The sequence below is a fragment of the Lontra canadensis genome, unplaced genomic scaffold (assembly GCF_010015895.1).
Source record: "Lontra canadensis isolate GAN:19392208 unplaced genomic scaffold, GSC_riverotter_1.0 scaffold9, whole genome shotgun sequence".
NCBI lineage: Eukaryota > Metazoa > Chordata > Mammalia > Carnivora > Mustelidae > Lontra > Lontra canadensis.
The window spans coordinates 12,471,390-12,499,237 of NW_022631003.1; the positions used below are offsets into that span (position 1 = coordinate 12,471,390).

General features: G+C 36.8%; 1 protein-coding gene across 5 annotated transcripts in view; it reads right to left on the reverse strand.

Moving 5' to 3' along the window:
* The window catches only part of NUP107 (nucleoporin 107), a 48,145-nt gene that overhangs the window by 16,962 nt on the left and 3,335 nt on the right, over positions 1 to 27,848 (reverse strand). For 3 of the 5 annotated variants that reach the window (XM_032854861.1, XM_032854862.1, XM_032854863.1), the window contains 11 exons: positions 27,694 to 27,809; positions 25,333 to 25,477; positions 21,070 to 21,173; positions 17,678 to 17,805; positions 16,921 to 16,969; positions 11,461 to 11,532; positions 10,967 to 11,055; positions 8,629 to 8,707; positions 6,199 to 6,312; positions 1,828 to 1,918; positions 1,599 to 1,675 (listed from right to left, as the gene is read on the reverse strand). In XM_032854861.1, the coding sequence (XP_032710752.1) occupies positions 1,599 to 1,675; positions 1,828 to 1,918; positions 6,199 to 6,312; positions 8,629 to 8,707; positions 10,967 to 11,055; positions 11,461 to 11,532; positions 16,921 to 16,969; positions 17,678 to 17,805; positions 21,070 to 21,173; positions 25,333 to 25,477; positions 27,694 to 27,809 (1,064 nt within the window). Of the gene's footprint in view, positions 1 to 1,598; positions 1,676 to 1,827; positions 1,919 to 6,198; positions 6,313 to 8,628; positions 8,708 to 10,966; positions 11,056 to 11,460; positions 11,533 to 16,920; positions 16,970 to 17,677; positions 17,806 to 21,069; positions 21,174 to 25,332; positions 25,478 to 27,693; positions 27,838 to 27,848 lie in introns of all 5 variants that reach the window. The other 2 variants (XM_032854866.1, XM_032854865.1) reach the window with 2 other exon arrangements.

Below are 27,848 nucleotides of genomic sequence, written 5' to 3' on the forward strand. Positions count from 1 at the left end.
TTTTTTTTTTTAATTTTATTTATTTGATAGACAGAGATCACAAGTAGGCAGAGAGGCAGGCAGAGAGAGAGGAGGAAGCAGGCTCCCTGCCGAGCAGAGAGCCCGATGTGGAACTCGATCCCAGGACCCTGAGATCATGACTTGAGCCGAAGGCAGAGGCTTGACCCACTGAGCCACCCAGGCGCCCCCAATGCCTGTTCTTAATTTAACTTTTTCAATCATCTTTTTTATTAGTTCTGTTCCAACCTTTGTTTTGAAAATGTGAACTTGTTCCAGTGCAACTGATCTATCAAGGAACAACTTAAACGTAATGCAAATTTCTCATAACACAAATTTCATCTACAAGAAACACTAGGTGAATGCAGAAAACCACACCGAGCTGAATGGAGCCAGTTATGAATATACAAAACTAACATATCTCAAACATCTACCTGCCACCTCACTTCATTAGGTATATTATAAGCTAACTCCATCCATATGAAGTGTTAAAATTTTAATTTCAGCTAATCTCCTTCTACACCTCACAGAAGCCCACAAGCGGCAATGCCCTGACACTTAAATGCACAAGTAAACTTCAGTGTTTTTTCAAGGTAAAATGCCATATTTACTGTAGCATTTGTGTATTTCCTGTTTAACAGGGTTTTGTTAAGTTTTTATCTTTTGATGTGTCGCCGATGGTTTTTGAGTACTGTGCTCGAAACTCTATTTTCCCCAAAAGGCCTGTGGGTTTTCTGCAAAATTTTGCATGCTGCAGTGATTTTTTTTTTTAGGAATGCACAGGTCATATGGTATCGTAACAGAACTGACTCTATTTCCTTTTATGAGCCCTCTGCTCCAAGGTAGGCCTACCACCTTCCATTAGGTTTTCCAACTTATATAACCTACCAAGAATTCCTTCCTCTTCTTTTCATATCCAACAACTCAAATCCTAGTAATTTTTTTTTAAATTTATTTATTTATTTGACAGACAGAGAGCACTAGTGGGCAGAGAGGCAGGCAGAGAGAGAGAGGGGGAAGCAGGCTCTCCGCCGAAGCAGAGAGCCCAATGTGGGACTCGATCCCAGGACGCCAGGATCACGACCTGAGCTGAAGGCAGCGGATTAACCCACTGAGCCACCCAGGCGCCCCCTAGTAATTTTTTAAACTGCAATTCAATTCTCTTCTCTGGGAAGCCAGATTTAGCCCAAATGCTTATTCTCTGAATTCATTTGATACCTTCTTTCTATTTTTGCCTTTTATCAGTATTTAATTCTTAGTACTTAGTGTCTGAATAATTCTGGTTAGTAGTTAAACCTCCCAACCCATTCTTCAATTTGATCATTAGTTTTTTGAAAATGGGCCCCTGCCTGGCTCAGGCAACGTGATCAGAAGTTTTCTGAAAATAGGGGCGCCTTCCTGGCTCAGTTAGTAGAGCATGCAACTCAATCTCAGGGTTGTGAATTCGAGCCCCACAACTGGGTGTGGCACCTACTTAAAAAAAAAAAAGTTTTTGGAAACAGAAACCTTAGTGTTCTACCACTCTAAATGTTTCACAGCACCATCAGCAGGCTTGCAATTAATTAAAAATCAGTATCAATAAAGATTTTCTTGTATCTTACATCTTCTGCCATTCTCCAACAACTTATTTTCCAAATGATTCTATATGGATTCCCTTCTACAGGTTCTAATTCTGTTCCTATAAAACAGTAAAAGAAATAAAAATTTACAGTTTAAAATAGACAACTCCTTATTTCAACAATTTCTAAAAACAAAAGCTATGCTTCATAAAGACTGGCATTTAGAGCTAAATATATCATCTCATTCTGAGAATCAAATCTACTAAAATACCTCCATTCACATTAGGGTCATGATAGAGTTTCCAGCCTTCAAGTGTTGCAGCTCTCCATGCTTGACCACAACGTTTACAGAGTCGTTGTGCCTTTAGAAACAAAAAGGGGCAGTCAGTCATATAACCAGAGTTAAAAGCATTTGTGACTTAACGAAAAGTATAAGCAGGGACGCCTGGGTGGCTCAGTCAGTTAGGCATCTGTCTGCCTTTGGCTCAGGTCATGATCTCAGGGTCCTGAGATCAAGTCCCGCATCGGGCTCCATGCTCAGCCAGGAGCCTGCTTCTCTTTCTCTCCCCTCCACTTGTGTTCTCTCTCTCAAGTAAGTAAATAAAATCTGGATGCCTGGGTGTCTCAGTTGGTTAAGTGACTGCCTTTGGCTCAGGTCGAGATCCCAGGGTCCAGGGATCAAGCCCCACGTCGGGCTCCTCGCTTAGCAGGAGCCTGCTTCCCTCTCCCTCTCTCCCTCTGCCAGCTGCTCCCCCTGCTTGTATTCTTTCTCTCTGTGTCAAATAAATAAAATCTTTAAAAATGAATGAATGAATAAATAAAAAAGAAAAGCATAAGCAATATATGTCAGGATTAGATAATTTAAAGCACAATATTTCAAAGGACAATGTAGGCAACTAGTACTGGCATTTCACTTTGCCACCAGCATGCATGTCTCTTCTGTGGTCTTAGCCTTTCTTTCTTTCCCTAATAATCCTTTTGGTTTTGGGCTTACTAATCGGCTCCCATGTTGCCCACAGCATTTAGTTCCGTTAGAGACAAATGGGGGTTTAGAGATTGATATGACCACTGATCCACACAAAAGTATTATGAAAACCAGTCTCTATAACGACAAGGCCCTAGTGCTCATTCAGCCCACTGATATTTATGTTAACTGTGACCAAACAGATGAACTTAGACTAATCAGTGAAACATACCAGTGAGATAGATAGCATCACCTCTTTAGGAACTGTCTCTTCCCCATTTAGTTCATATGGTTTAGGTAAGATCCTATGATCCTACCTCTGAACTCTAGGATTAGGGATGTGACCTAACAAGAATCATTCCCAGGGCTCTTGCTGGAGATTCTGAGAAGGAGACATACTTCTTCTGCTGGAAATGCTAGCAGGCAAGAGGATGTAAGTCTGGGGCTGCTGGGCCATCACTGACATGAGGCTTCTCAAGAATGAAGCCACACAGAGAGGGACAGAGCCAAGAGCCTGGGAAAGAGATGGTATCCTAGTGGGACATCTTTTGAGTCCCCAGATCCTGCTTAAAACCAAATATAACCCCCTATACTTCCCTGTTCCACAAACCAATCAATTCCTCCCTTGTAAATAACCTGAGTTGGGTTTCTATCACTTGAAGCTAGAGAACCCAATTAATATAACCAGTTATAGAATACCCTACCCCAAACATCATTCTGGATTTGTGGCTATTAAAAATTATAAATGCTATGTAGTAACATAGAAAAATGTTTTGATATGCTATCTAAAAAAGGAGGGATAAAATAAATCAGATACAAAAGAACAAATATTGCATGATTCCACTCACATGAAATAGCTAGAATAGGCAAATTCATAGAGACAGAAGTAGATGAGAAGTTACCAAGGGCTGAGGGAAGGGAGAAGTGAGTTATTACATACTGGTTAGAGTTTTTGTTTGGGTTGATGAAAAGACTTTTAGAAACATGTAATGGTTTCATAAAATTGTAAATGCAATTAATGGCATTGAAATGTACACTAAAAAATGGTTAAAATGACAAATTTTAGGGCATGTGCGTGGCTCAGCTGTTAAGCATCTGCATTCAGCTCAGGTCAAGATCCGGGGGTCCTGGGATTGAGCCCTGCATCGGGCTCCCTGCTCTGTGGGGAGCCTGCTTCTCCCTCTCCCACTTCCCCGGCTTGTGTTCCCTGTCTTACTATATCTCTCTCTGTCAAATAAATAAAATCTTTAAAAAATAAAATGACAAATTGTGTTATACTTTACTACAGTGAAAAAAAATAAATAATGCAATGTATCAAAACTATTGACTTGCATATTTTAAATACAAGATTAGGGGGGTGCCTGGGTGGCTCAGTGGGTTAAGCCGCTGCCTTCCGCTCAGGTCATGAACCCAGGATCCTCGGATTGAGTCCCGCATCGGGCTCCTTACTCAGCAGGGAGCCTGCTTCTCTCTCCACCTCTGCCTGCCGCTCTGCCTGCTTGTGTGCTCGCCCTCTCTCTCTCTCTCTCTCTCTCTCTGACAAATAAATAAATAAATAAATAAAATCTTTAAAAAAAATAAAAATAAAAATAAATACAAGGGAAGAATTATATAGTATGTGAATCATAACTCAATAAAGTTGTTTAAAAAAAACCTCAATGTATTATACCATGACTATGATTACGTTCAAAAGAGGTACAAAAGAAAGGTCTTATCAAGATAATAAAAAGAAGTACTGGCAAGGATGTGGAGAAAAGAGAACCCCTGCACACTGCTGGTGAAAATGCAAACTGTGCAGCCACTGTGGAAAACAGTAAGGAGGTTCCTTAAAAAACTTAAAATAGAATAACCATGTGATCCACTAATTCCACTTCTGGATATTTATCTAAAGAAAATAAAAACATTAACTTGAAAATATATATACACCCTCATGTTCACTGCAGCATTTACAATAGCCAAGATACAGAAACAACCTAAGTGTTCACTGAGGGATAAATAGGTAAAAAGATGTGTTACATAAGTATACAATGGAGTATTATTTGGCCAGAAAAGAAACATATCTTGCCATCTGCACCAACATGGATGGACCTAGGGGACATTACGCTAAGTGAAATAAGTCAGAAAAAGAAAAATATCACGTGACCTCTCTTATATTTGGAATTTAAAAAGTAAAAAACAAAAGCAGCTCATAAATACAGGGAACAGTGGTTGCCAGAGGTGGGGGCTTGGGAGAGATGGATGAAGGGGGTCCAAAGGTAAAAGAAAAAAAAGAAAAAAAAATCTTGTTCTCTTGTCAAGTCTTTTTTGAGGCTCTAATAGTTTCTTCATGTGTAAGGTGAAAATGTTAATAATTATGACAGTTCTCATTTATTGACTATTTACTGTGAGCCAGACACTGTGCTAGGTACTTCACACAAATTACCTCACATGCAGCCAAAGAGAAAGGTGTTAATTATTTACCTGTTCAGTAGATGAGAAAATTGGGGCACAAAGATGGTGATTAGGTTACTCATGGACAAACAGTGAGTGGTACAGCCAAAGCGACCACCCTGTAATAGAAAAGGCTCTGAACTGGGATCAGAGCCCTGCATTCCAACCTTGATTATTTCACTAATCCTGTGACCTTGGAAGTAACCCAAACTGTCTGAGCTTCAAAGTTGTATTACTATTTGCTTGTAAATGAAAACGATGGAAAATATGGACTTTACTGAAGCCCTTGCTATCGCTAAAAAAAAAAAAGAGGCAGAAAAAAAAAGAATGCTGTAAGTAAATAATAATAATTTAAAAAACCCCACTATCTGTGGTTATGTAAAGGTAGTGGGACCTTGAGAGGAGTTGTTTTTCAAGCCTTCAGTAATGCGATATTTTTGTTTTCTGTTTTTAAAAAATATATCCTTATTTGCTATTGTGATTCCTAGTTATTTCCCTCATCACCAGGCAGTAGCTGGAACTTAAATTATTACCCTAAGCTTGAAGCTCTTAGGCATCAGACTGTCTCAACTCAAGAGTCAGCAAAGCCGTTCAATAAGCTAGATATTTCACATTCTATATGAAAGATCTTAACTATCACAAGAGATTTTATTTTTTTTTGTATTTTTTTTTTAAAGATTTTATTTATTTATTTGACAGACAGAGATCACAAGTAGGCAGAGAGGGGGGCGGGGGCAGGCTTGCTGCTGAGCAGAGAGCCCGATGTGGGGCTTGATCTCAGCACCCTGGGATCATGACCCGAGCAGAAGACAGAGGCCTTAACCCACTGAGCCACCCAGGCGCCCACAAAAGAGATTTCAAAAAGTGAGATTTAAAGGAAGAAGTCTGAGGGCCATTCAAGGGTAAACAGGGTCACCCAGAAGAGCAATTAGGGCCAGACTCATTCTTAACTCTTAAAAATCAGAACTAAAAATAAGGGGGTTATGCCTAGGGTATGAGGTACAATACAGGGAGGCAAAATTTGACATCTTCAAAAGAATTTCCTATTAAGAGTTGCACAATCAAGAATGCACTGCTTTCTGAAGCAATGTGTTTCTTATCACTGGAAACATTCGAACAGGAAGTAGATCCAGAAATACTGTGGAAGAGATTATTGCATCGAGGAGACAAACTAGGTGGTCACAAAGATCCCTTCCAACTTGAAGAGTCTATGACTTTGAAACTGAAGCAGCAGGATATATGACTTACCTCTTCTGTCATTCCAGCACGGATTAAAGTGAAAAGATACTTGAGTAATCGGACTTCATCTTCTCTATCCAGATCATCAAGGGGCATTTTCTGTCTAATAGGAGCATCAGGGTCCTGCCCCCCCACCGAAAAAAAATCAGTGATAAATTCTTTGTACCCACATACATTCTGAACATCACCAAGAGATAATAAATCTCCTGAGTTTATATACTGAAATAACTTTATTTACAATTTAGTTAAGTAACAAAGGGAGTGAAAATATCCCAGGTATTCCAGAGAGACACACAACTATCTGCTGCCCATTCAAAACAAACTCTGTTGGCCCACAAAGGTACAGGTCTAGGTCAGGCAAGGCAGTAACACTACTATGGCAGCCTAGCCAGACAATTCTAAAAATGCTACTCATCATTCCAGCTGACACGAGCTGTACCCTGTTGTAGCAATTACACAACCAAGTTAATTCTAAACAGAATTGAGGGCACCTGGGTGGCTCAGTTGTGAAGCCTCTCCCTTCGGCTCACATCATGATCCCAGGGTCCTGGAATCGAGAAGCCTGCTTCTCCCTTTCCCACTCTCCCTGCTTGTGTTCCCTCTCTCGCTGTGTCTCTGTCAAATTTAAAAAAACAAAAACAAAAACAAAAAAACTTAAAACAAAACAAAACAGAATGAGGCCTAGATGGAGAATGAGCCAGAGGAAAACTAAGGGAGTCGACAATACATTCCGTAACTTGAAAATGCTTAGCTGGTACTTTGAGAACATACGAAGAGAGCCCACTATGGAACTAAGACCATATAAAACACACCAGTGTCCAATAAAAAAAGTTTAAAGAACAGATTTCTAGTAAATAAAATCCACCTAAAACAGTTATTCCCACCTACTATTTTTCATAGATAGAACAAAATGTGCCTTTAAACATTTGGGATAACATATTGTCCTCACTTTTGCAGTAAATAGCACATGTGATCTTCATGATGAATTTTAAGTGAAAAACTATTTTAATGTGACTCATTTCAAATGCTACTAAGTATATGGTAATATGAATATTGATTCAGAAAATAAAGTTTATAATAAGGAAAATAGCTCTTTCACAAATATTCTGCAGACTGATACAATCGTTCAGTTTTGGAACACAGTCTCTTTCTGGCAAGAAGGAAATAACCACTTTTCAGATGTTAAGATTAAATGATTTTTAGTTGCTTGCTACAAGGTAATTTAGCTATGATTTATTTCAAGCTCTCCTAGTAGTTTCCAAAACAATTTTCATCAACATCACTTTGGTACCCAATGGAATTCTATCAATTTTTCCAGTTGTTACTTATTTCTCCCACTTTTCATTATAAACATTTAGTGTACATGTCTCCACCTGTCACAAAGCTCTGTTCCTTTATTTCTACAGGAATTAGACTCCTGTTCTCTTCAATTGTACTGTTACTCCTATTACTCATATCCTGGAATGACCTTCCTAACGTCAAGCTTTCTTCCCCCTGCTTTTTATATGTAAGAGCTTTCTTCTTTTCTTTTCTTTTTAAAGATTTTATTTATTTATTTGACAGAGATCACAAGTAGGCAGAGAGGCAGGCAGAGAGAGAGAGAAAGAGGGGGGAAGCAGGCTCCCCGCTGAGCAGAGAGCCCGACACGGGGCTCGATCCCAGGACCCCGAGATCATGACCACTGAGCCACCCAGGCGCTCCCCCTTTTTTTTTTTAAGATTTTATCTATTTATTTGATAGAGAGAGACAGCAAGAGATAGCAAGAGAGCACAAGCAGCAGGGAGGTAGGTGAAGAGAAGCAGGTTCGCCACTGAGCAGGGAACCCGACGTGGAGCTCAGTCCCAGGATCCCAGGACCACAACCTGAACTAAAGGCAGACACTCAACTCAGTTCAGACACCCCGTCTCCCTATAAAAGAGCTTTCATAACTCATCACCTTACAGTTGAAGGGTCAAACCTTACTGTAAGACCAAAATTAATTTATTTTTAAAGCTGGGAAATCACTTTCTGAACCTTCTTTTACAATTTACAATTCATGGGCCACAGATATGTTCAAATACATTTGGTCAAATTCAAATGCAACTGAGTAGCTTTAGAGTTAAATGGTATAATGCAAACTTTTGGGAAACCAAAACTAAGATCTGTGTGAATAAAAATTCTCAGACTTTAGAAAACAATTACAGGCGGCACCTGGGTGGTTCAGTTGGTTAAGCGACTGCCTTTGGCTCAGGTCATGATCCTGGAGTCCCTGGATTGAGTCCTACATTGGGCTCCCTGCTGAGCGGGGAGTCTGCTTCTCCCTCTGACCCTCTCCCCTCTCTCACTCTCTCAAATAAATAAATAAATAACTCTTTTAAAAAATAAAAATAATAAATGAATTAATAAAATAAAAAACAATCATGGATCCTTAAAGACAACTTTAATTTCAAAGAAACTTACCAATTCAGTGACAAGGGGACGGACACTTCCTATGTAAGAAGGTAGCTGCCGCTGTTTCAGGGTATGCAGGGTGTTTTCCCTGTAAGAAAAAGTATAAAAGTTCTTACAGGAGAAATTTTAGTAGGTCTATTTAAGAAAATAAAATCAAGTCAAAGTAAGAAAAAGAGAGTACAAACTCAGAAATACATGCAAAAATGCTAAACAGAAAGAGGCATTTGAGCTCAGATGACTAATGATGCTGAACATGTCTTCATGTCTTTATTGGCCATTCATCTGTCTGCTTCTGTGACATATCTGTCAAATCTTTGCCCTTTTTTACTGCATTATCTTTTTCTTTTTTTTTTTTAAAGATTTTATTTATTCATTTCACAGACAGAGATCACAAGCAGGCTGAGAGGCAGGCAGAGAGAGAGGAAGGGAAGCAGGCTCCCTGCTGAGCAGAGAGCCGGATGCGGGGCTCGATTGGGATCATGACCTAAGCGGAAGGCAGAGGCTTTAACCCACTGAGCCACCCAGGTGCCCCTGCATTATCTTTTTACTGAGTTGTAGTTTTCTATCGGCTATAAGCCTTACCTGTTTCTTCCAGTATATGGCTTGCTCTCTTTCATTTTCTTAATGATGTCTCTAATGAGAATTTTTTCATTTTGATGAAGTCCAATCAATTTTCCCCGATTATTGCTTCCTACGACCTAAGAAACCCTTGTCTATCCCCAAGTCACAAAGATGTTCTCCTCTAAAAGCTGTGTGGTTTTTAGCTTTTGTTATCCACCTTAAATTAAATGTTGGGTATGGTGTGAGGGAGGTGTCAAGGCTGACCTTTTTTTTTGCAGCAGTATCCATTTTTTTATGCATGGTTTGTTGAAAAGACATTTAATACCCCCCACTGGACTGCTTTAATGCCTTTATTGAATACCAACTGACCATCGAAGTGTAGGTCTCTTTCTGGGTTCTATATTCTGTTCCACTGATCAGTAAGAAAAGGAGACTAACCATAAAAAATTGTGCAAAAACCTTAATAGGGCATTTTACCTAAAATTTTTAAGTTTTATTTTTTTTTAATTTTTAAATTTTTTTTAAGATTTTATTTATTTATTTGACAGAAAGAGAGATCACAAGTAGGCAGAGAGCCCGATGCGGGACTCGATCCCAGGCCCCTGGGATCATGACCTGAGCCGAAGGCAGAGGCTTAACCCACTGAGCCATCCAGGCGCCCTAAAATTTTTAAGTGTTAAATGAAAATTCTGGGGCGCCTGGGTGGCTCAGTCAGTTAACTCTCTGCCTTTAGCTGGGGTCATGATCTCAGGGTCCTGGGATCGAGCCTCGAGTCCAGCTCTCTGCTCAGCAGGGAGCCTGCTTCCGCCTCTCTCTCTGCCTGCCTCTTGGCCTACTTGTGACCTCTGTCGAATAAATAATTAAAATCTTTAAAAAAAAAAAAAGATTTTTTCCTAGAAAAATCACAACCTCTCAAGATTTAATTTTTAACAAACACTATGAATAGCACTAATCTCCTAGTTAAGCAAAGATGTAATGATGGACTTGCAGACTTTGTACAGGCATAATGTTACTGAACTGAAACACAATCTGAACTTTTTCTTCAAGTCTTAAAATAAACTGTCCCTTTAACCTAGGGATGCTTCTTGGCTTCAAGATCCTAAAATAATTTAGAAGTATTAAAGGATGCAGTGACCAAAGTTTTTTTTAAAAAATCACAAGTAGCTGGAAACATAGCTTAAGTATCTTCTTGATGATCAAATTACAATAGAAAATATAGCCAGGTAACTGTTTGAAAATACATATCAGACATGTCATTATTCTGTTCTCAAGGTTTTCTATCACATTTAGATAAAGTCCCATAGCTTTACCCTGGCCAGCCTATAAAGGTCCTATAGTATTTGACCCTCTTCAATCTCATTTCCTACCATACTTTTCTTTGCTGTGTTCACACTGGCCTCCTTGTGTAAATACTTTGTTTTCTGATCTTTGCAGTTTCTGTTCCTGCCTAGAACACTTATCCCCCAGATGTTTATGTTTTGCCTCCTCTCACTCACTACCTGTTACATTCTTAGAGAGGCCTGCCCTGACTACCTCTTCTATTTAAACTTGCACCCACTGTCATCCTCTATCTATTAACTCTGACACTCTTTTTCAAAGCTCTGATTTCCAACAGGCTACGTATTTGTGGTCTAACGCTGTTAAACGATTATGACGCCATAAAAGCAGAGTTTTTAATCTGTTTTGCTGACAGGCTGAATAAGCAGTAAGAACTGAATATGTGTTGAAAGATAAATAAACAAAGCCAATGTTGAGCGACTTTAAGAATAAATGATTAGTAACTTACCAATACACTGATTTTGCATAAAATTCAATATTATCGGAAAAATCTCCGATCTCATCTTTGGCAATACTCTCTAGCCAATCCACCACAAGCTAGGAAAGAAAAAAAAAAAAAGAAGTATTAACTATAAAACCTGTCAGTGTTTTATTTAAAGTGGTAATTCCATCCTTAATTTAAAAAAGGTTTCTATTTAAAAAAATACCAACTAACAATTTTTCCAACTACATTTTACTTTTTTAAGATATACAAATATGGCAAAAGAAAGATATTTTCTATTTTCTACAGGAATAATACAATTCTTAAAAGGCTATTCCTGCAAATACTAGGGCTATTATTCAAAAATTGAAGAACAAGGTTCTTAATGCCTTTTAATTACAAGTAAAAGATCAAAAAGAAAAAAAGGTTAATGTTTTAAACTTAAAAAGCTTTAGTTCTTTGCATGTCATTTAGCTTTTCTCCATGTTTCTTAAAAAAGTATTTCAAAATTTTAGTCATACCTGACTTTGTCGGACAAGTGAATCTCTCTGAAATAATGCTTCCACCACCACTTTCTCACTGGCATTAAGAGCCTATTAAAAAATTATTTGAAGGAGAGAAAAAAAAAGATGTTCTAAGAATATTATTTTAATACAAAGGGAAAAGTGAATCTGACATAATTATATTTAATTATGCATAAACATTTAACCATACAACAAATCTGTGTATTCATGTTTGAAAATTTTTCGTAAGTAAATTTCAAACTACTAGATCAATTTGCAGCAACTCTTACATGACATTTTAATTCTTTGGTTACGCTTCGAATTTTAAAACGTTACTTCCCCAGAGATGATGTTGTGGGGAAAAATAAAACACAGAACAATGAAACACAAAAAAATCTTAATAAAGGGCAGTAGGTAGTCATGTGACATATCAGAAAGTAAACATTTAAAAACTTTAAATTCTTTCCACTTTACGTAGCAGAAGTTGATAGGTAATAAAACTTAACAACCCAAGGGTTTTTTTTTTTTTTTTTAAAGATTGTATTTATTTGACAGACGGAGATCACAAGTAGGCAGAGAGGCAGGCAGAGAGAGAGGAGGAAGCAGGCTCCCTGCCGAGCAGAGAGCCAGATGCGGGGCTCCATCCCAGGACCCTGGGATCATGACCTGAGCCGAAGGCAGAGGCTTTAACCCACTGAGCCACCCAGGTGCCCCACAATCCAAGGGTCTTAAGAATGACTTTAAAAGACAATTTCACATAGATATTAGCAAGTAATATTAAACAGTATATCAAAAGGTTTGTGACCAGTAGAAGCACAGGTCAAATCTATTAATCCATCTTATTTGTGGGTTAAAAAAAGGAAAAAGCAACGTGAATACCTTGATAGATGCCAAATGTCACTTGATAAAAAATAACTTTAAAAATTAGAAACAGAAGAATATTTTGCCAATATAATAGACTACCTTGTTGAAACCTACAGCAAAGTAACTATAGAGAGATATTCCTTCAAAATCGAGAAGATAAAGGCGCCTGGGTGGCTCAGCTGGGTGGGCATCTGACTTCAGCTCAGGTCATGTTCTCAGGGTCCTAGGATAGAGCCCCACATTGGGCTACATGCTGAGTGGGGCGTCTGCTTGTCCCTCTTCCTATTCCCCCCTCCCCTGCTTGCTCTCTCTCTCAAATAAATAAAATCTTTAAAACAAAAAAAAAATAAAATAAAATCGAGAAGATGAGAAGAATTTCTGTAATTATTCAACTTTACTTTGAAAGTTCTAGCTATTATATAAAACCAGAAAAAGAACTAAGTCGTAATAAGTATGGAAAAAACATCAAAGTCAGTCATCACTATTTGTAGATAGAAAAATAAAACAATCAATGGAAAACTATTAAAACTAGTAAGTTCAGGGGCGGCTGGGTGGCTCATTGGGTTAAAGCCTCTGCCTTCGGCTCAGGTCATGATCCTGGGGTCCTGGGATAGAGTCCCGCACTGGGCTCTCTGCTCAGTGGGGAGCCTGCTTCTCTGTCTCTTTCTGCCTGCCTCTGCCTACTTGTGATCTCTGTCTGTCAAATAAATAAATAAATAAAATCTTAAAAAAAAAAAAAAACTAGTAAGTTCAATAATAGCTAAGTATATGATAATCTTCCTACATGTGCATGTCACTTGGTTGGAATTAAACAGTGTTTGTAGAATGAATAAATTAAAAGATTGAAAAGATGTTAGAAGTATTTTAGGTGAAGAGCAGATTAACAGACATGTATGACTGAAATCATTTACTATAAAAATGTGTATTTATTTTCACTTTTGATTTATTTATAGTTGCTTCAAACATATAATCAGAAAATAAAAAGCAATTAAACCCCCAAAGACTACCTGGTCTTTATGATTTTAAAGGCATATTTTTACCACATCTTTAAAGAACAAGTAGTTTCCATGTTCTTTAAACGAGTATGGAAAAATGATGGGAGATATATGATCTTGTTCTGGAGAACTAACATAATTCAGACACCAAAACTGGATAAGGATAAGTAACAAAAAAAGAAAATACATTTGCGAAAGTTCTCAATAAAATAATTAGCTAATAAAATTTAGTAGTCTATTTAAGAATATATCATAACAGAGTTTATCCTACTTGAAGATAACTCAACATTAGGGAAATGCAAGCCACTACATTAATAAATTAAAGCAGATATTCATCACATCTGAGGGGTGCCTGGGTGGCTCAGTGGGTTAAAGCCTCTGCCTTTGGCTCAGGTCATGATCCCAGGGTCCTGGGATCAGGCCTTGCATTGGGCTCTCTGCTCAGCAGGGAGCCTGCTTCCTCCTCTCTCTCTACCTACTTGTGATCTTTCTGTCAAATAAATAAATAAAATCTTAAAAAAAAAAAAGAAAAAGAAAAAAGAACCACAAAATACATTTTAAAAAAAATTAAAAAAAATAAAACACTTCTGATTGTATTCAATACCCATCCCAACTCTTAACTGGTTAAGACAGAAAAAAAAAAAAAACCTTAATATACAATAAAACAAAAGCATTTTTTCTAAACAATTTTTCTTCTTTTAGATTTTACTTATTTATTTGACAGACAGAGATTACAAGTAGGCAGAGCAGCAGGCAAAGAGAGAGAGGAGGAAGCAGGCTCCATGCTGAGCAGAGAGCCTGATGCGGGGCTCAATCCCAGGAACCTGGGATCATCTGCCAAAGGCAGAGGCTTTAACCCACCGAGCCACCTAGGCGCCCCAAAACAAAAGCATTCTTATCAAAAGTCAGGAATAAGAAAAAAATGTTTATTACTAATACAATTCAATGCTGTATGGGTGCTCCTAGTCAATGTTATAAGGCAAGTAAAAGAAACAAGAGATTAAAAGGATTAAAGGAAACTTACTATGTGTAGACAATTAGTGCCAATGTAGAAAACTCAATAAAGTCAAATGAAAAAATCAACTAGAGCTAGTAAGAGTTCAGAAAAATGGCTAAATATGAGCTCTAAACACAAATCATTAGCCTATTTTACAGTAATAAATAATTAGAAAATGCAATACGAAAGAGTCCATTCACGACATGATTCATATAGACTTTATTATAGAGACAAGTACAGATTTATATTAACTATAAAAAAATCTAAATAAATGGAGAAGGTGGAGGGATGGGGTAACTGGGTGATGGACATTTAGGAGAGGAAGTGATATATAATGAGCACTGGGTATTATATAAGGCTGATGAATCACACACCTGTACCTCTGAAACCAATAATACATTGTATGTTAAAAAAACTAAATAATTGGAAATATGCTATGATCATAAGCAGATTCAACATGTAAAGATGTCACTTCTCCCCAAATTTACAAATTGAATAGCCACTTCAATAAATATCCCAATAGGACTTTTAAAAAAATAAAAATTGCAAAGTTCATTTGGAAAAAAGTGTGCAAAAATGTATTTTTAAATGAGGGAGACTTATCTTGCCAAATACCAAAACTTCTGAATTAGAGACTCAGCTGTATAATATTGGTTTTCAAATAAATCAATCAATAAAAGAGAAAGAAGATACATGTATAAATATGACAAATACATTTGTTTGATAAGTGGTGTTGGGACTAAATGGATATCCATCTGAAAAAAGTTAAATCTCTTTCTTACTTCAGAGACAAAATTACTCTAGGTGAATTCCTAGAGAGCTTATTATGAAGAAAATGAGATTTGGGTTTAGAAGAAAACACCAGAGAATATTTTATTTTATTTACTTATTTATTTTTTAAAGATCTTATTTATTTATTTGACAGACAGAGATCACAAGTAGGCAGAGAGGCAGGCAAAGAGAGAGGAGGAAGCAGGCTCCATGCTGACTGGAGAGCCTGATGCGAGGCTCAATCCCAGGACCCTGAGATCATGACCTGAGCGGAAGGCAGAGGCTTTAGCCCACTGAGCCACCCAGGTGCCCCTGGAGAATTACTTTAAAAATAGGTAGGAAAGGCCTTCCTTAACAAGACACAAAATAATGAATGACAAAGGAAAACCTGACAGATGGGAACACAAAAAAAGGAAATGTCTGCTTGACAAAGACTAAGTTGAAAGACAAGTAACAGAAGACTATCTTTAACATATATGAGGAAATAATAATTGGAAAATGAGTAAAGGATATGAATATACAATTTGTATAAGAATATTAATGCTTAAGGGGCACCTGGGTGGTTCAGTAGGTTAAGCCACTGCCTTCGGCTCAGGTCCGCATCGGGCTCTCTGCTCAGCAGGGAGCTGCTTCCCCCTCTCTCTCTCTGCCTGCCTCTCTGCCTACTTGTGATCTGTCTTAAATAAATAAATAAAATCTTAAAAAAAAAAGAATATTAATGCTTAAGAATGAATAACACTCCACCTTCCTATGATCAATGATATGCATATTAAAATAACACACTTTTCCTCCAACTGGCAACATCAAATGATTGATATTAAACATTTTCTCCCACCATCAGCATATTCCATTGGGAAGGCAATATGACAATCTCTATCAAACTTTGACCCAACAACTCACTTCTAGAAATGTAAAAAATTTTTGAATATACAGATAAATATGAAGAATGTTCATTGCATTATTGACTGGTATAGCAGAAATACTGGCAACAACCTAAATATATTCATCAGAATGTCTGAAAAATTTATGGTTCACTTATACTCTAGCATACTATGAAAAAATAAGCTAAATCTACATGAACTGACATGAAAAAAAAATACAAATATTGATGAATAAAATGGAAAATCACTATAATATATAACAGAAATCATACTATACATTAAAAAAAAAAAAAAAGCAACTATGTTGGGGCACCTGGGTGGCTCAATCGTTAATCATCTGCCTTCGGCTTAGGTCATGATCCCAGGGTCCTCGGATGGAGCCCTGCTTCAGGCTCCCTGCTTAGTGGGAAGCCTACTTCTCCCTCTCCCACTCCTCCTGTTTGTGTTCTTCTCTCACTGTGTCTGTCAAATAAATAAAATCTTAAAAACAAAATAAAAACAAAAACCAAAAAACTATGTGTATGTATAAACATATAAGGATACACAGAAAAGTGGTAGCAGAAAGACTGAAGAGTAAGAGAGATAAAAGAGGACTTTTACATTTTACTCTATAATATTGATACTTAATCATTTTATGAGATTATCTTTACTTGTAAAAAAAGGTTTTTTTGAAGATTTTATTTATTTATTTGACAGAGAGATCACAAGTAGGCAGAGAGGCAGGCAGAGAGAGAGGGGAAAGCAGGCTCCTCGCCGAGCAGAGAGCCTGACCCGGGGCTTGATCCCAGGCCCCTGAGATCATGACCTGAGCCGAAGGCAGAGGCTCAACCCACTGAGCCACCTGGGTGCCCCTTTACTTATAAAATTTTTAAAATGAAGAAACTCAAGATGGTCAAAAATACAATTCTATTACTAAAAACCATTTTAATTTTTAAATATTTATAGAGGAAAAAATTAATCTTAAGCTTACAGTAACTGCAAATGTATTTTCCTCTTCTAATGCAGACTGTACTCTGTCTCTGAGGAAAAATAACACAAAATAAAAAAGCCTTAATTTATATATGAAATCACCTCTTAAACTACATATATACACAAACTTGTATTCTAGTCAGCATAAGTGAATGAGTTTCTAGTCAAACTTAATCATTCTTTAAAAACAAAGTTACAAGCAATAAATATTTCTGGATCTGATATTGAGACCTGAACAAAACTGATACTAAAAATACACAGTGCAAAAAGACTTTCTTGGCTACCTACTAATGCACACACCTAACTTTTTAATATAATGTTTTCATATGGCAAAAATTAAATAATCTGATTTTCTCTCAAGATTTTCTCATCATGATAAAAAAGCAACAGAATGAGAGCCAAAACTCTTCTGAGAGCAAGAATCTGAGAGCAGGAAAACATGGTTAACTTCTTTCAAACTGATGCTTGACATAAAGTCTGTTTTTCAGTTCTTTTTCTTGTCTATCCTCTCCTAAGTATTCAAGTATTTTCAGCACTTTCCTTAACCATTATACATATATTCTTGGGAGCTAGCGGCTTTATGACCTAGCATTTCCCTCTTCCCTCCTAACTCAGCCCCAACAATGATCTAATGACAAGGCATTCAAAATGATAAATATCAAAAATAGCAGAACCTATTTCCAAACACATACTACTTTCACTTTTGTCTATTGGTTACTGTGTGTTTATTTTACTGAGTCAGTCCTACAGAATTTTACCTATACAGAGAAGCCAGCAGCCTCCACGTGACCATCTCCTGTTGAAGAAGCCAGAGCATACTGGCTGTTTTTGAGAACTTCTGAAGTCCAGGTGTTGCTCGACTCACTATTTTACTCAGTATGTTCACCTGACGTAAAAACAAAAGAGATTCTCTTTCATTCTAAGTCATAACTTTGTGTTCTTCAACTGCATGGTGCTAAAACTAAATATATACACATATAAGCATACACACACATACTGTATTATAAATTGTTCCTGCCTACCTATTGCCTTTTTTAATTGAATGAAATATAACATTCCCACCAGAAACAGCCTTTGAAGTAAGGTATGCTTATTTGAGTATTTATGTAAAAGTTCTAATATACTCTAGAGTTCAGATTCAACAATAACAGACATGGGTATATTTTTTTCATCTTATATACCTACTCAGAAGACAAGCAAATTCTAACCTATACCTGACAAAATCATAACATGAACAGCATGGCAATGAAAATTAAAAATATCTTCAAATTATGACAGAAAACTTAATACCGTATAACAAATCAAGAAAAACATTTTAAGATTGGTACCGAGGGATGCCAGGTGGACTCAAGTCGGTTGGGCCTCTGACTCTTCATTTCAGCTTGGGTCATGGTCTTGGGATCAAGCCCCTAAGTCGGCTCCACGCTGCATGTGACACCTACTTGGGACTCTCTCTCTCTCTCCTCTCACTTCACCCCTCCCCTTTACTCCCCCCTCAAACCCAAGGGTGAGCACTCTATCTCTTAAAAGAAGGAAAAAAAAAAAAAAGATTGGTACTAAAACATTGTCATTTCTAACCAAAACTTAACTAAAATCCCTCCTTGTTCTAAAACAGTAGTTCTTAACCTTTTTCAGGGTGAGGCACATGTGAAAATCTAATGAAAAGTGTAGATGGTCTCTCCAGAAACACACATAAAATTGTTTATCAGAAAGTTTAAGGACACAGGGTAAAGGAAACCTTTCTCAAAGGTTATGAATAGTACCTTCCTTATCTTATCAAGGGGAACTAGGAAACAGGAGCTCCCTCATTCAGAAGATGAGGAATTGCTACCACGCAATTTTTCTCTCCATTTAAAAAGCATTCACAAAGTAATGGCATTCTTATCTTAAGGGCAATGTTTAATAACAGTGTTATCTGTACTTCTCATTATTACGTTTTCTATTGGAATCCTAATTCCAGTAATTCATTAAGTGATTATTATTGCTTTTGTTATTTAATGAAGCTACTGCTTTTATAATAGAGCAATTCAGAGACTGATTACTCAAACAGTATTAAATTCTCAAAAAATATTGGCTATTATTTCAATCATTCTTAAATGCAATAGTTATTTGAAGTCCTTTTTTTTTTTTTAAGTTTATTTACTAATTTTTAATGTAATCTCTACACCCAATGTGGGGCTAGAACTCAAGATACCAAGATCAAGAGTTGCATGCTTTTCCAACAAAGCCAGCCAAGCACACCACCTTTTCCTTTTTTTTTTTTTTTTTTAATAGACTTTTTTTTACAGGCGCCTCACTGGCTCAGAAAACTAAGGAGCCAACTCTTGGTTTTGGTTCAGGTCATGATCTCAGAGTTGTGAGATGAAGCCCCATGTCAGGCTACATCCTTGGCATGCGGAAGGAATCTGCTTGAAATTCTTTCCCCTTCCCTCTCTTCATCCTTTCTTTGCTACTCCCCCAGCTCACATGTGGACTTGCTCTCTCTCTAAAATAAATAAATAATACAGTAAAAGAGACAATTTTTTCAAGCAGTTTTAGGTTCACAGCAAAACTGAGTGGAAAGTACAGAGTTCCCAGTACTTTCTAACTCCACATGTAACTTCACCCCTTACTATCAATATCTAGTACCAGAAGAGTGCACCTGCTACAGCAATCAATGACCAACACTGACCTGTCATGATCATCCTGAAGTCCACAGTTAATATTAAAAGAGTTCACTCTTGGTGCAGCATATTCTTTTTTTTTTTTTTTTTTTAAAGATTTTATTTGTCAGAGAGCACAAGCAGGAGGAGCAACAGGCAGAGGGAGGAAAAAGGCTCCCCGCTGAGCTAGAAGCCCAGTGTGGGACTCAATCCCAGGGCCCTGGGATCATGACCTGAGTGGAAGACAGATGCCTAAACAACTGATCCACCAGGCATTGGTGTTGTATATTCTACGGGTTTTGACAAATGTGTAACAAGTATCCACATTATAATCTCGTACAGAGTAGTTTCACTCACCCCAAAACCCACCCGGCTCCACTTTTCATCCTTATTTTCTCCATCCCTGGGCAAGCACACGTGTTTTTATTCTCTCCAAGTTTTGCCTTTTCCAAAACGTCATATAGTTAGATTTAAATAGTATGCAGCTGTTTCAAAGTGATCTCTTTAGCCTAGTAATATGTGTTTAGGGTTCATTCTTGTCTCTTCATGGCTTGATGGCTTATTTTGTTTTAGCGTCAAACAATATAGTCTTTAAGTACCATGGTTGATTTATCCATTCACTTACTAAAGGACATCTTGTTTGCTTCTAAGTTTAGGCAATTACAAATAAAGCTGCTATAAACATCTATATGCAGGTTTTTGTGTGGGCATAAGTTTTTAATTAATTTTGGTAAATACCAGAGTATGAATGTTATTGTATCATAGGATATGAGTATGCTCAGTTTTGTAAGAAACTGAGAAACTGTCTTCCAAAGTGGCTATACCATTGTGCATTCCCATCAACAATGTATGAGAGCTACTGCTGCTCCACATCCTTGCCCGCATTTAGTGTTGTTAGTGTTTGGGACTTTTGCCATTCTAATAGGCGTACAGTGACAGCTCATTGTTTTGATTTACAATTCCATAATGACACACGATGTTGAACATTTTTTTCATATCCTTATTTGCCATCTGTGTATCTTCTCTGGTGTGCTGTCTATTAACATAGTTTGTCTTTTTTTTTTTCTTTTTTAAAGTAGGCTTCATGCCCAGCATGGAGGCCAACACGGGGCTTGAATTCACAACCCCGAGATCAAGACCCGAGCTAAGCTAAGAGTTGGACACTTAACCCTAAGCCACCCAGGAGCCCCATGTCCATTTTTTTAATTGGTCTGTTCATTTCCTAATTGTTGGATTTTAAGAGTTCTTTGTATATTTTGGATTTTCCTTTTTTTTTTTTTTCTCTTTTAAAGCAGCAGAATCCTTTGGTTTCCAAATAAAGCTTTTATGGAACTTCAACATGTAAAAAGCAGAGCTGCTCTGGCTAATGTCCCAACCATGCCACCCCTGCCACTACACCCCTAAGACATCCCCTTTAAATACAGTATGGAAATTCACAGGTTGAGGCTGTTCAAAAAACTAAGAGTACTGAAGTCTGACCGAACTAACTTAGTGCGAAATAAACTTACCTGACAACTACAAATGTTTTCATACTCTTCTACAAGGTCAAAAACTGTAGATGAAGAGTGCTTTAAAAAAGACTGCAGGAAATCAGAATACATACTCATGGATGCTAGAACACATTAAAAAGAAAAGGAACAAAAAGTTAAGTGACATATTCCTAGGTAATTCTGTTTCTTTGAACCCTTAAAAACATAGCTACACATCCCTTTTTTTTTTTCACTTCTGTATTTTCTTAAAAATTTTAACTGTGGTAAGAAAAATACAACAAAATTTACCATTTTAACCTCTTTTATGTAGTTAGTGGCATTAAGTACATTCACACTGTTGTAGAACCATCACTACCATCTACCCACAGAACTCTTTTCATCTTACAAAACTACAACTCAGCATAGCCCAAGCAATCCTAAGAGCAAGAAAGTGGAGTTATCATACTTGATCTCAAACTATACTACAAAGTTTTAGTAATCAGAACAGTATGAGACTGGCATAAAAACAGACACACAGGGGCGCCTGGGTGGCTCAGTGGGTTAAGCCTCTGCCTTTGGTTCAGGTCGTGATCTCAGGGTCCTGGGATCGAGTCCCACACTGGGCTCTCTGCTCAGCGGAGAACCTGCTTCCTCCTCTCTCTCTTTCTGCCTGCCTCTCTGCCTACTTGTGATCTCTCTCTGTGAAATAAATAAATAAAATCTTTAAAAAAAAAACAAAAACAGACACACAGACCAATGGATGAGTCCAGAAATAAACTCCCATATATACAATCAAATAATATTTGACAGAGGAACCAAGAATACTCAGTGGGGAAAGGACAGTCTTTTTATTCTTTTAAAAAGATTTTATTTATTTATTTGCCAGAGAGAGGGTGAGACAGAAGAGTACAGGTGGAAGGAGCAGCCAGTAGAGGGAGAAGCAGGCTCTCTGCTGAGCAAGAAGCCCAATGCAGGACTCACAGATACTTAATCAACTGAGCCACCCAGGTGTCCCAAGATAGCCTTTTCAATAAAATGTGCTGGGAAAAGGGTGACCACATACAGAAAAATAAAACTGGACCCTATCTTATACCACTCATAAAAATTAACTTGACATGGATTAAAGACTTAACCATGACCTGAAACTATAAAATTCCTAGAAAAAAAAATAGGCAAAGAGCTCTTTGACATTGATCTTGGAAACAATTGTTTTGGATATGACACCAAAGTACAAGAAACAAAAGCAAAGTCAACAAGTAAGACTACGTCAATCTAAAAAGCTCTGTACAGCAAAAGAAACAATTAACAAAATGAAAAAGCAAACATACAACCTCCGGAATGGGTGGAAATATTTGCAAACCATCTATCTGCTAGGAGGTTAATTCCAAAATATATAAAGAACTCATATAATTCATTAACAAAAAAACTCCAGTCTAACTAAAAAATGGGCAGAGGAACTGAATAGTATTTCTCCAAAGACCTACAAATGGCCAAGAGATATATGAAAAGATGCTCCATGTTAGTATCAGAAAAAACATAAATCAATACAATGAAATTATTGCTTCACACTGGTCAGGATGGCTATCATTAATAAGATAAGAAAAAACAAGTGCTTTTGTGTACTATCAGTAATAATGTAAACTGGTTCAGTTTACTACAGAAGAGTAAGGAGGTTCCTCAAAAAATTTAAAAAGAACGACCATATGAAACAATAATCTCACTTCTGCATATATATCCAAAGGAAATGAAGAGAGAGTATCAAAAAGGTATCTGCACTCCTACGTTCACTGCAGCACTACTCATAATAGCAAAGACATGGAAACAACCCAAGTATCCATCATGAGATTAACGGGTAAAGAAGCGGTAATACATACAATGGAATATTATTCAGCCATCAGAAAGAAGGAAATCCTGCCACTAGTGACAATGTGGATGGACTATGAGGACATTACGCTAAGTGAAATAAATCTGACAGAGAAAGACAAATACTATAAGATAACACTTACACATGGAATCTTAAAAATCCAAGATCATATAAATAAAGGGCAGAGGAGTGGTTACGGAGCAAAGAGGTGAAAAAATTGGAGATGTTGGTCAAAGGGTACAAACTTGCGGTTAGGAGATGAGTAAGTTCTGGAAATCTAATGTATAGCATTGATTATAGTCAACAAATCTGTATTATATACAGTTCAAAGGTGTTGAGAGACTAGATCTTAAATGTTCTCACCACAAAAAAAGAAATAGTATTTCTGTGATGTGAAGGTATGATGGAGGTGTTAGCCAACACTAGTAATCACATTGCAATATGTAAATACATCAACTCAATGTTGTACACCTTAAACTTACACAATGTAGTATGTCAATTATATCTCAATTAAAAAAACCCAAAACTCTGTACCTATTAAACAATTACTCCATTCCTCTTTCCCATAGTCCCTAGAATCATCATTCTATCTTCCAGGAGTCTGATTACTTTAGGTACCTCATATAAGTCCAATCATACAGTATTTGTTATTTTGTCACCTGCTTATTTCATTTGGCAAAATATCTTCAAGTTTCATTCATGTTGTAATATGTTATCTGAACTTCCTTACTTTTTAAGGCTGAATAATATCCCAGTATACGTATATAACATATTTATTTATCCATTCATCCATCAAAAGACATTTGGGTTGCTTCTACCTTTTGGTTATTATAAATAACAGGGCTACAAACAATGATACACAAATTTCTTTGTGATCCTGATTTCATTTTTCTGCGGCATATACCCAAAAGCAGAATTGCTCATCATACGGTAATTCTATTTTTTGAGGAATCACCATCTGTTTTTCCATAACACTGCACAATTTTACTTTCCCACCAATAACGCACAAGGGCTCCAATTTTTCCACATCCTTGCCAATACTCGTTATTTTCTTTTTGTTTGTTATGACTTGGTAGTATCCTTCCTAATGGGTGTGAGGTGGTCTCATTTCAGTTTTGATCAGCATTTCCCTAATGATTAGTAATGTTGAGCATCATAACATATTCGTATTGGCCATTTTTATATCTTTGGAGAAATGTCTATTTAAATCCTTTGCCCATTTTTAAATTGTGTTGTTTTTTGTTGTTGTTGAGTAGTAGTTCTTTCTACATTCTAGATATTAACCTCCTATCAGATATAAGAATTGCAAATATCCTCCCATTCCATGGGCTGCCTTTTCACTCTACTGACTGTATCTTTTGATGCATAGAAATTTTAGATTTTGATGTAGTCCAATGTATCAACTATTTTTCTTGTTACCTACAAGTCTTTTAAGAGCCTGAAGATGTGTTAGGTATTAATCTTATCTATCCACAATTACTAAGAAAATGTGAACCAAAATTTAAAATATCTGAATTGCATTTTAAATACATAACAAAGAAGCTGAGACAGTTATAACAGGTACTAAGATGACATGGTCTACTCTACTAAAGTACTGTATCGTATTTAAGGTCTCATCCATTACTCATACTAAAAATGAACATTTTTTGTATTTTAAAGATTCAGTATAAAGGATTTCTGAGTCACTCAAAATTTGAGTACTTATTACTGGCAGATACTACAAGGAAGCAGTGGTTACCACCATGTTAAGAGAAGTGCCATGAAATCAAACTGCTTAGTTTCAAATCCTGGTGCCCTCACTTCTAAGCCAGGTGAGCTGAAGCAGGTTAACCACAAAGAGCAGCAGTTTCCTTTCCCCATAAATGGGAATAGTTATTGTAACTCTTTAATGGATTGTTACAGGAGATAATGTTCATGCAGAGGTAAGCACACAGACTCTATTATGTTAGCTTATGATGATGATAAAGTGAAGAACCTCTGTAATAATGACTATACACAGACACATGAAAAGCATACTTTTTTCCAAAAGGGAATGGTAATAACCAACCTAAAACTAGAAAGGTCACAATACTATTTGAAAAAAACAAAACCAAAAAAAACAGCATTAGCACCCACATCAAAACATATCAACGGTATTATCTGAAAACTAAACCTAAAAAAAAAGAGACATGTTCTTCCAACAGAACAAATGTGAAAAGAATAAAGATGAGACTAGTCTACTAACCCGACCAGGTATTTACACGGAAGCAAGATGCTCCAGCTGAGAACTCAGGTGAGGTTCTCAACCTTCCAGAGCTACTACATCAAATGACTCAGGCATTACCGTAACTAATCAACTTAACAAAAACTATTTTAATGACATTCACAAGGAAGAGATAGCTTGCTTCATCTTAGTAAAGGAGCAGGCTACTTCGTTAAAAAGCTAAAAGCCATCTTACCAGCTTCACCAGGGTCATCCTCACGTAACATAACAGCACTCAGAGTTACGTCCTCTGTTACACTGTGAGACTCAGTGTTTGTGAGGGTTCCTGATCGCTGTGACGTGAATGCGGTGGCCCAATTACTGTCATCCAGATTAGTTACCTAAAAAAAAAACCAAAAAACAAAAAACAAAAAAACAACAAACCAGAAGATATAAAAAAGTAATGAATGAGCTACTGCCATTGGAATAAAGACTTTAATATTGCTAAATTTTTTTAAACCTCTATATGTATTTTTCATATTTAAGAAATATGAAAAAAATTTTTTAAACCTCTATATGTATTTTTCATATTTAAGAGATAGCCACAGGCTATTTTGTTAAGGAAATCACAGCTTTTGTGACTGTTTTCTTCTTTGTACTACTCCATATATATATATATATATATATATTTAAAGATTTTATTTATTTAATTGACAGATACCGCAAGTAGGCAGAGAGGCAGGCAGAGAGAGAGGGGAGAAAGCAGGTTCCCCGCGGAGCAGAGAGCCTGATGTGGGGCTCGATCCCAGGACTCTGGGATCATGACCCGAGCTGAAGGCAGAGGCTTTAACCCACTGAGCCACCCAGGCGCCCCTCCATATATATTTTTTAAAGGCAATAAACGTTGCATTTGTACTACTGAAGATGATATTAACAGGTAAATCCTACTGCTCTAAGTTCACATCAGTTTTTCACGATTGGGAAATTGTAAGGGACCTATGACACAGACTTTTCAATATATAAATGGTAGTAAAAGGGATGACGGAATTACAGATCAAAAGATGAGGCATATCAAGCATATGCAACGTGTTTATTTGAAGCCTAATTTAAACAAACCAACTTGAAAAAATTGCCATAAGTAAGGAAATATGAATACTTAATGAAACACAATAATGAAAAAATACACATACAAAATGGAAATTTGAAATGATAAAGGAATTACCGTGTGTGTGTATATACAGTGTTAGATGTGTTAATAGGAATGTGTTAAAGAAATATATTCTTATGTCTCAGAGACATATACGAAACTATTTATGGGTAAAGTGGTGTGAAATCTGGGAGTTGTAAAGTAGCATAGAAGAGATGCTTGTGGGTGTTGATGAGACAAGATCAGCCATAAATTGATAACTGGGCAATGAGAACATACATGGGGGCTTACTCTACTATTTTTGGTCATGTATAAAATGCTAAAAACATGTCCCTATTTTTAAATTCACCTTTATTTAAAATCCATCTTTTTAAGCCAGAGAAAGCTATCCAAAGGTTTAAAAATTTTAAACTTTATTTAAAAAAAAAAAATTGCCTTTATTTAAAATCCAGGCACAAGCAATAATAAAAATGTATATTTAAACCCAAACATTTTATAATAATCAATACAGATTTTCTCTGTCCTGGGTTTTAAGACAGTAAGAATTTTACTACTAATCTTGCAATTCTGAAACAGTAAATAATAAGTCATCTTCTTTTGTTTAAACCCAGATGTAGTCAATTCACTCATGTTTTCAAGCAACACTGCCAAAATAAACCAGATTCATATGCAGAGTAAAACTGTTCATTGGCTAGATCACTGTTAGACATTAACACAAAATCTGTAAGACAACAATAAATATTTTAAAGATTAAGACAGGAGAGATTTAACATGCAAAACCATTCTTCAGAAAACACCTAATCTAGACAATTTCAAGTGTGTGTAAAAATCCCTGTGCCGTTTTAATAAGCAAAGAGGCAAACATAGAAGGACCATTTTTATCTTGTTTTTAAGCACTAAACTAGCCATCATACTCTACTACTCCAACAGAACTCTTCTGTTTCTCAGTTAGATACAATCCTTTCTTTTTCTAGAGGATATTTTAAACACCTAGGTCAAGTCGATCTGTATTAGTTTATATGATATTTCAATATATATTCAATTTTCAATACTGTACCACAGTAATTCCTGAAGAGCATCTCAGGTACTTTTCCCAATATTTCCCTTTTCTTTCCTTTAATGCAGCGTCTCTCTTTCTTATGCTACTCTTCATCCATTACTCTTGGCTTCCAACTCTTCTATGCTTCAAAACAGGGCTCAGCTTTTATAGCTGTCAGCAGCCCACCAATTATTTCTTAGGATCAGCAGACTATCAGATTAACACAATCTATCTACATCTAAATGCTTTTGGCGTCACAGCTTCCACCTGTGACATGAGATGCTTCAGGTTGGTTTTCTGAAAGCCTAACCTAAAAATTATTTCAGTCTCTATCACCTAGTTACTCTTTTGATGACTATGACTTCAAATCTCACTAAAGGCTCAATACTTTTATATGAAGAGAGAAATTTTCAGCCCTGCTTTCTACATACCATAGATAGGTTTCCCAAGAACCCTGAAGACTGTGTAAGCCGGGGAGACCTGCCTCCTGTTCCAAGAATGCAGGAAACATCTGGATGCCTTAGTGAGCTTCGGCCAGGTGGAGTAACTACAAATAAGAGGTTAGTAAAAAGAACCTAAAGTGCCT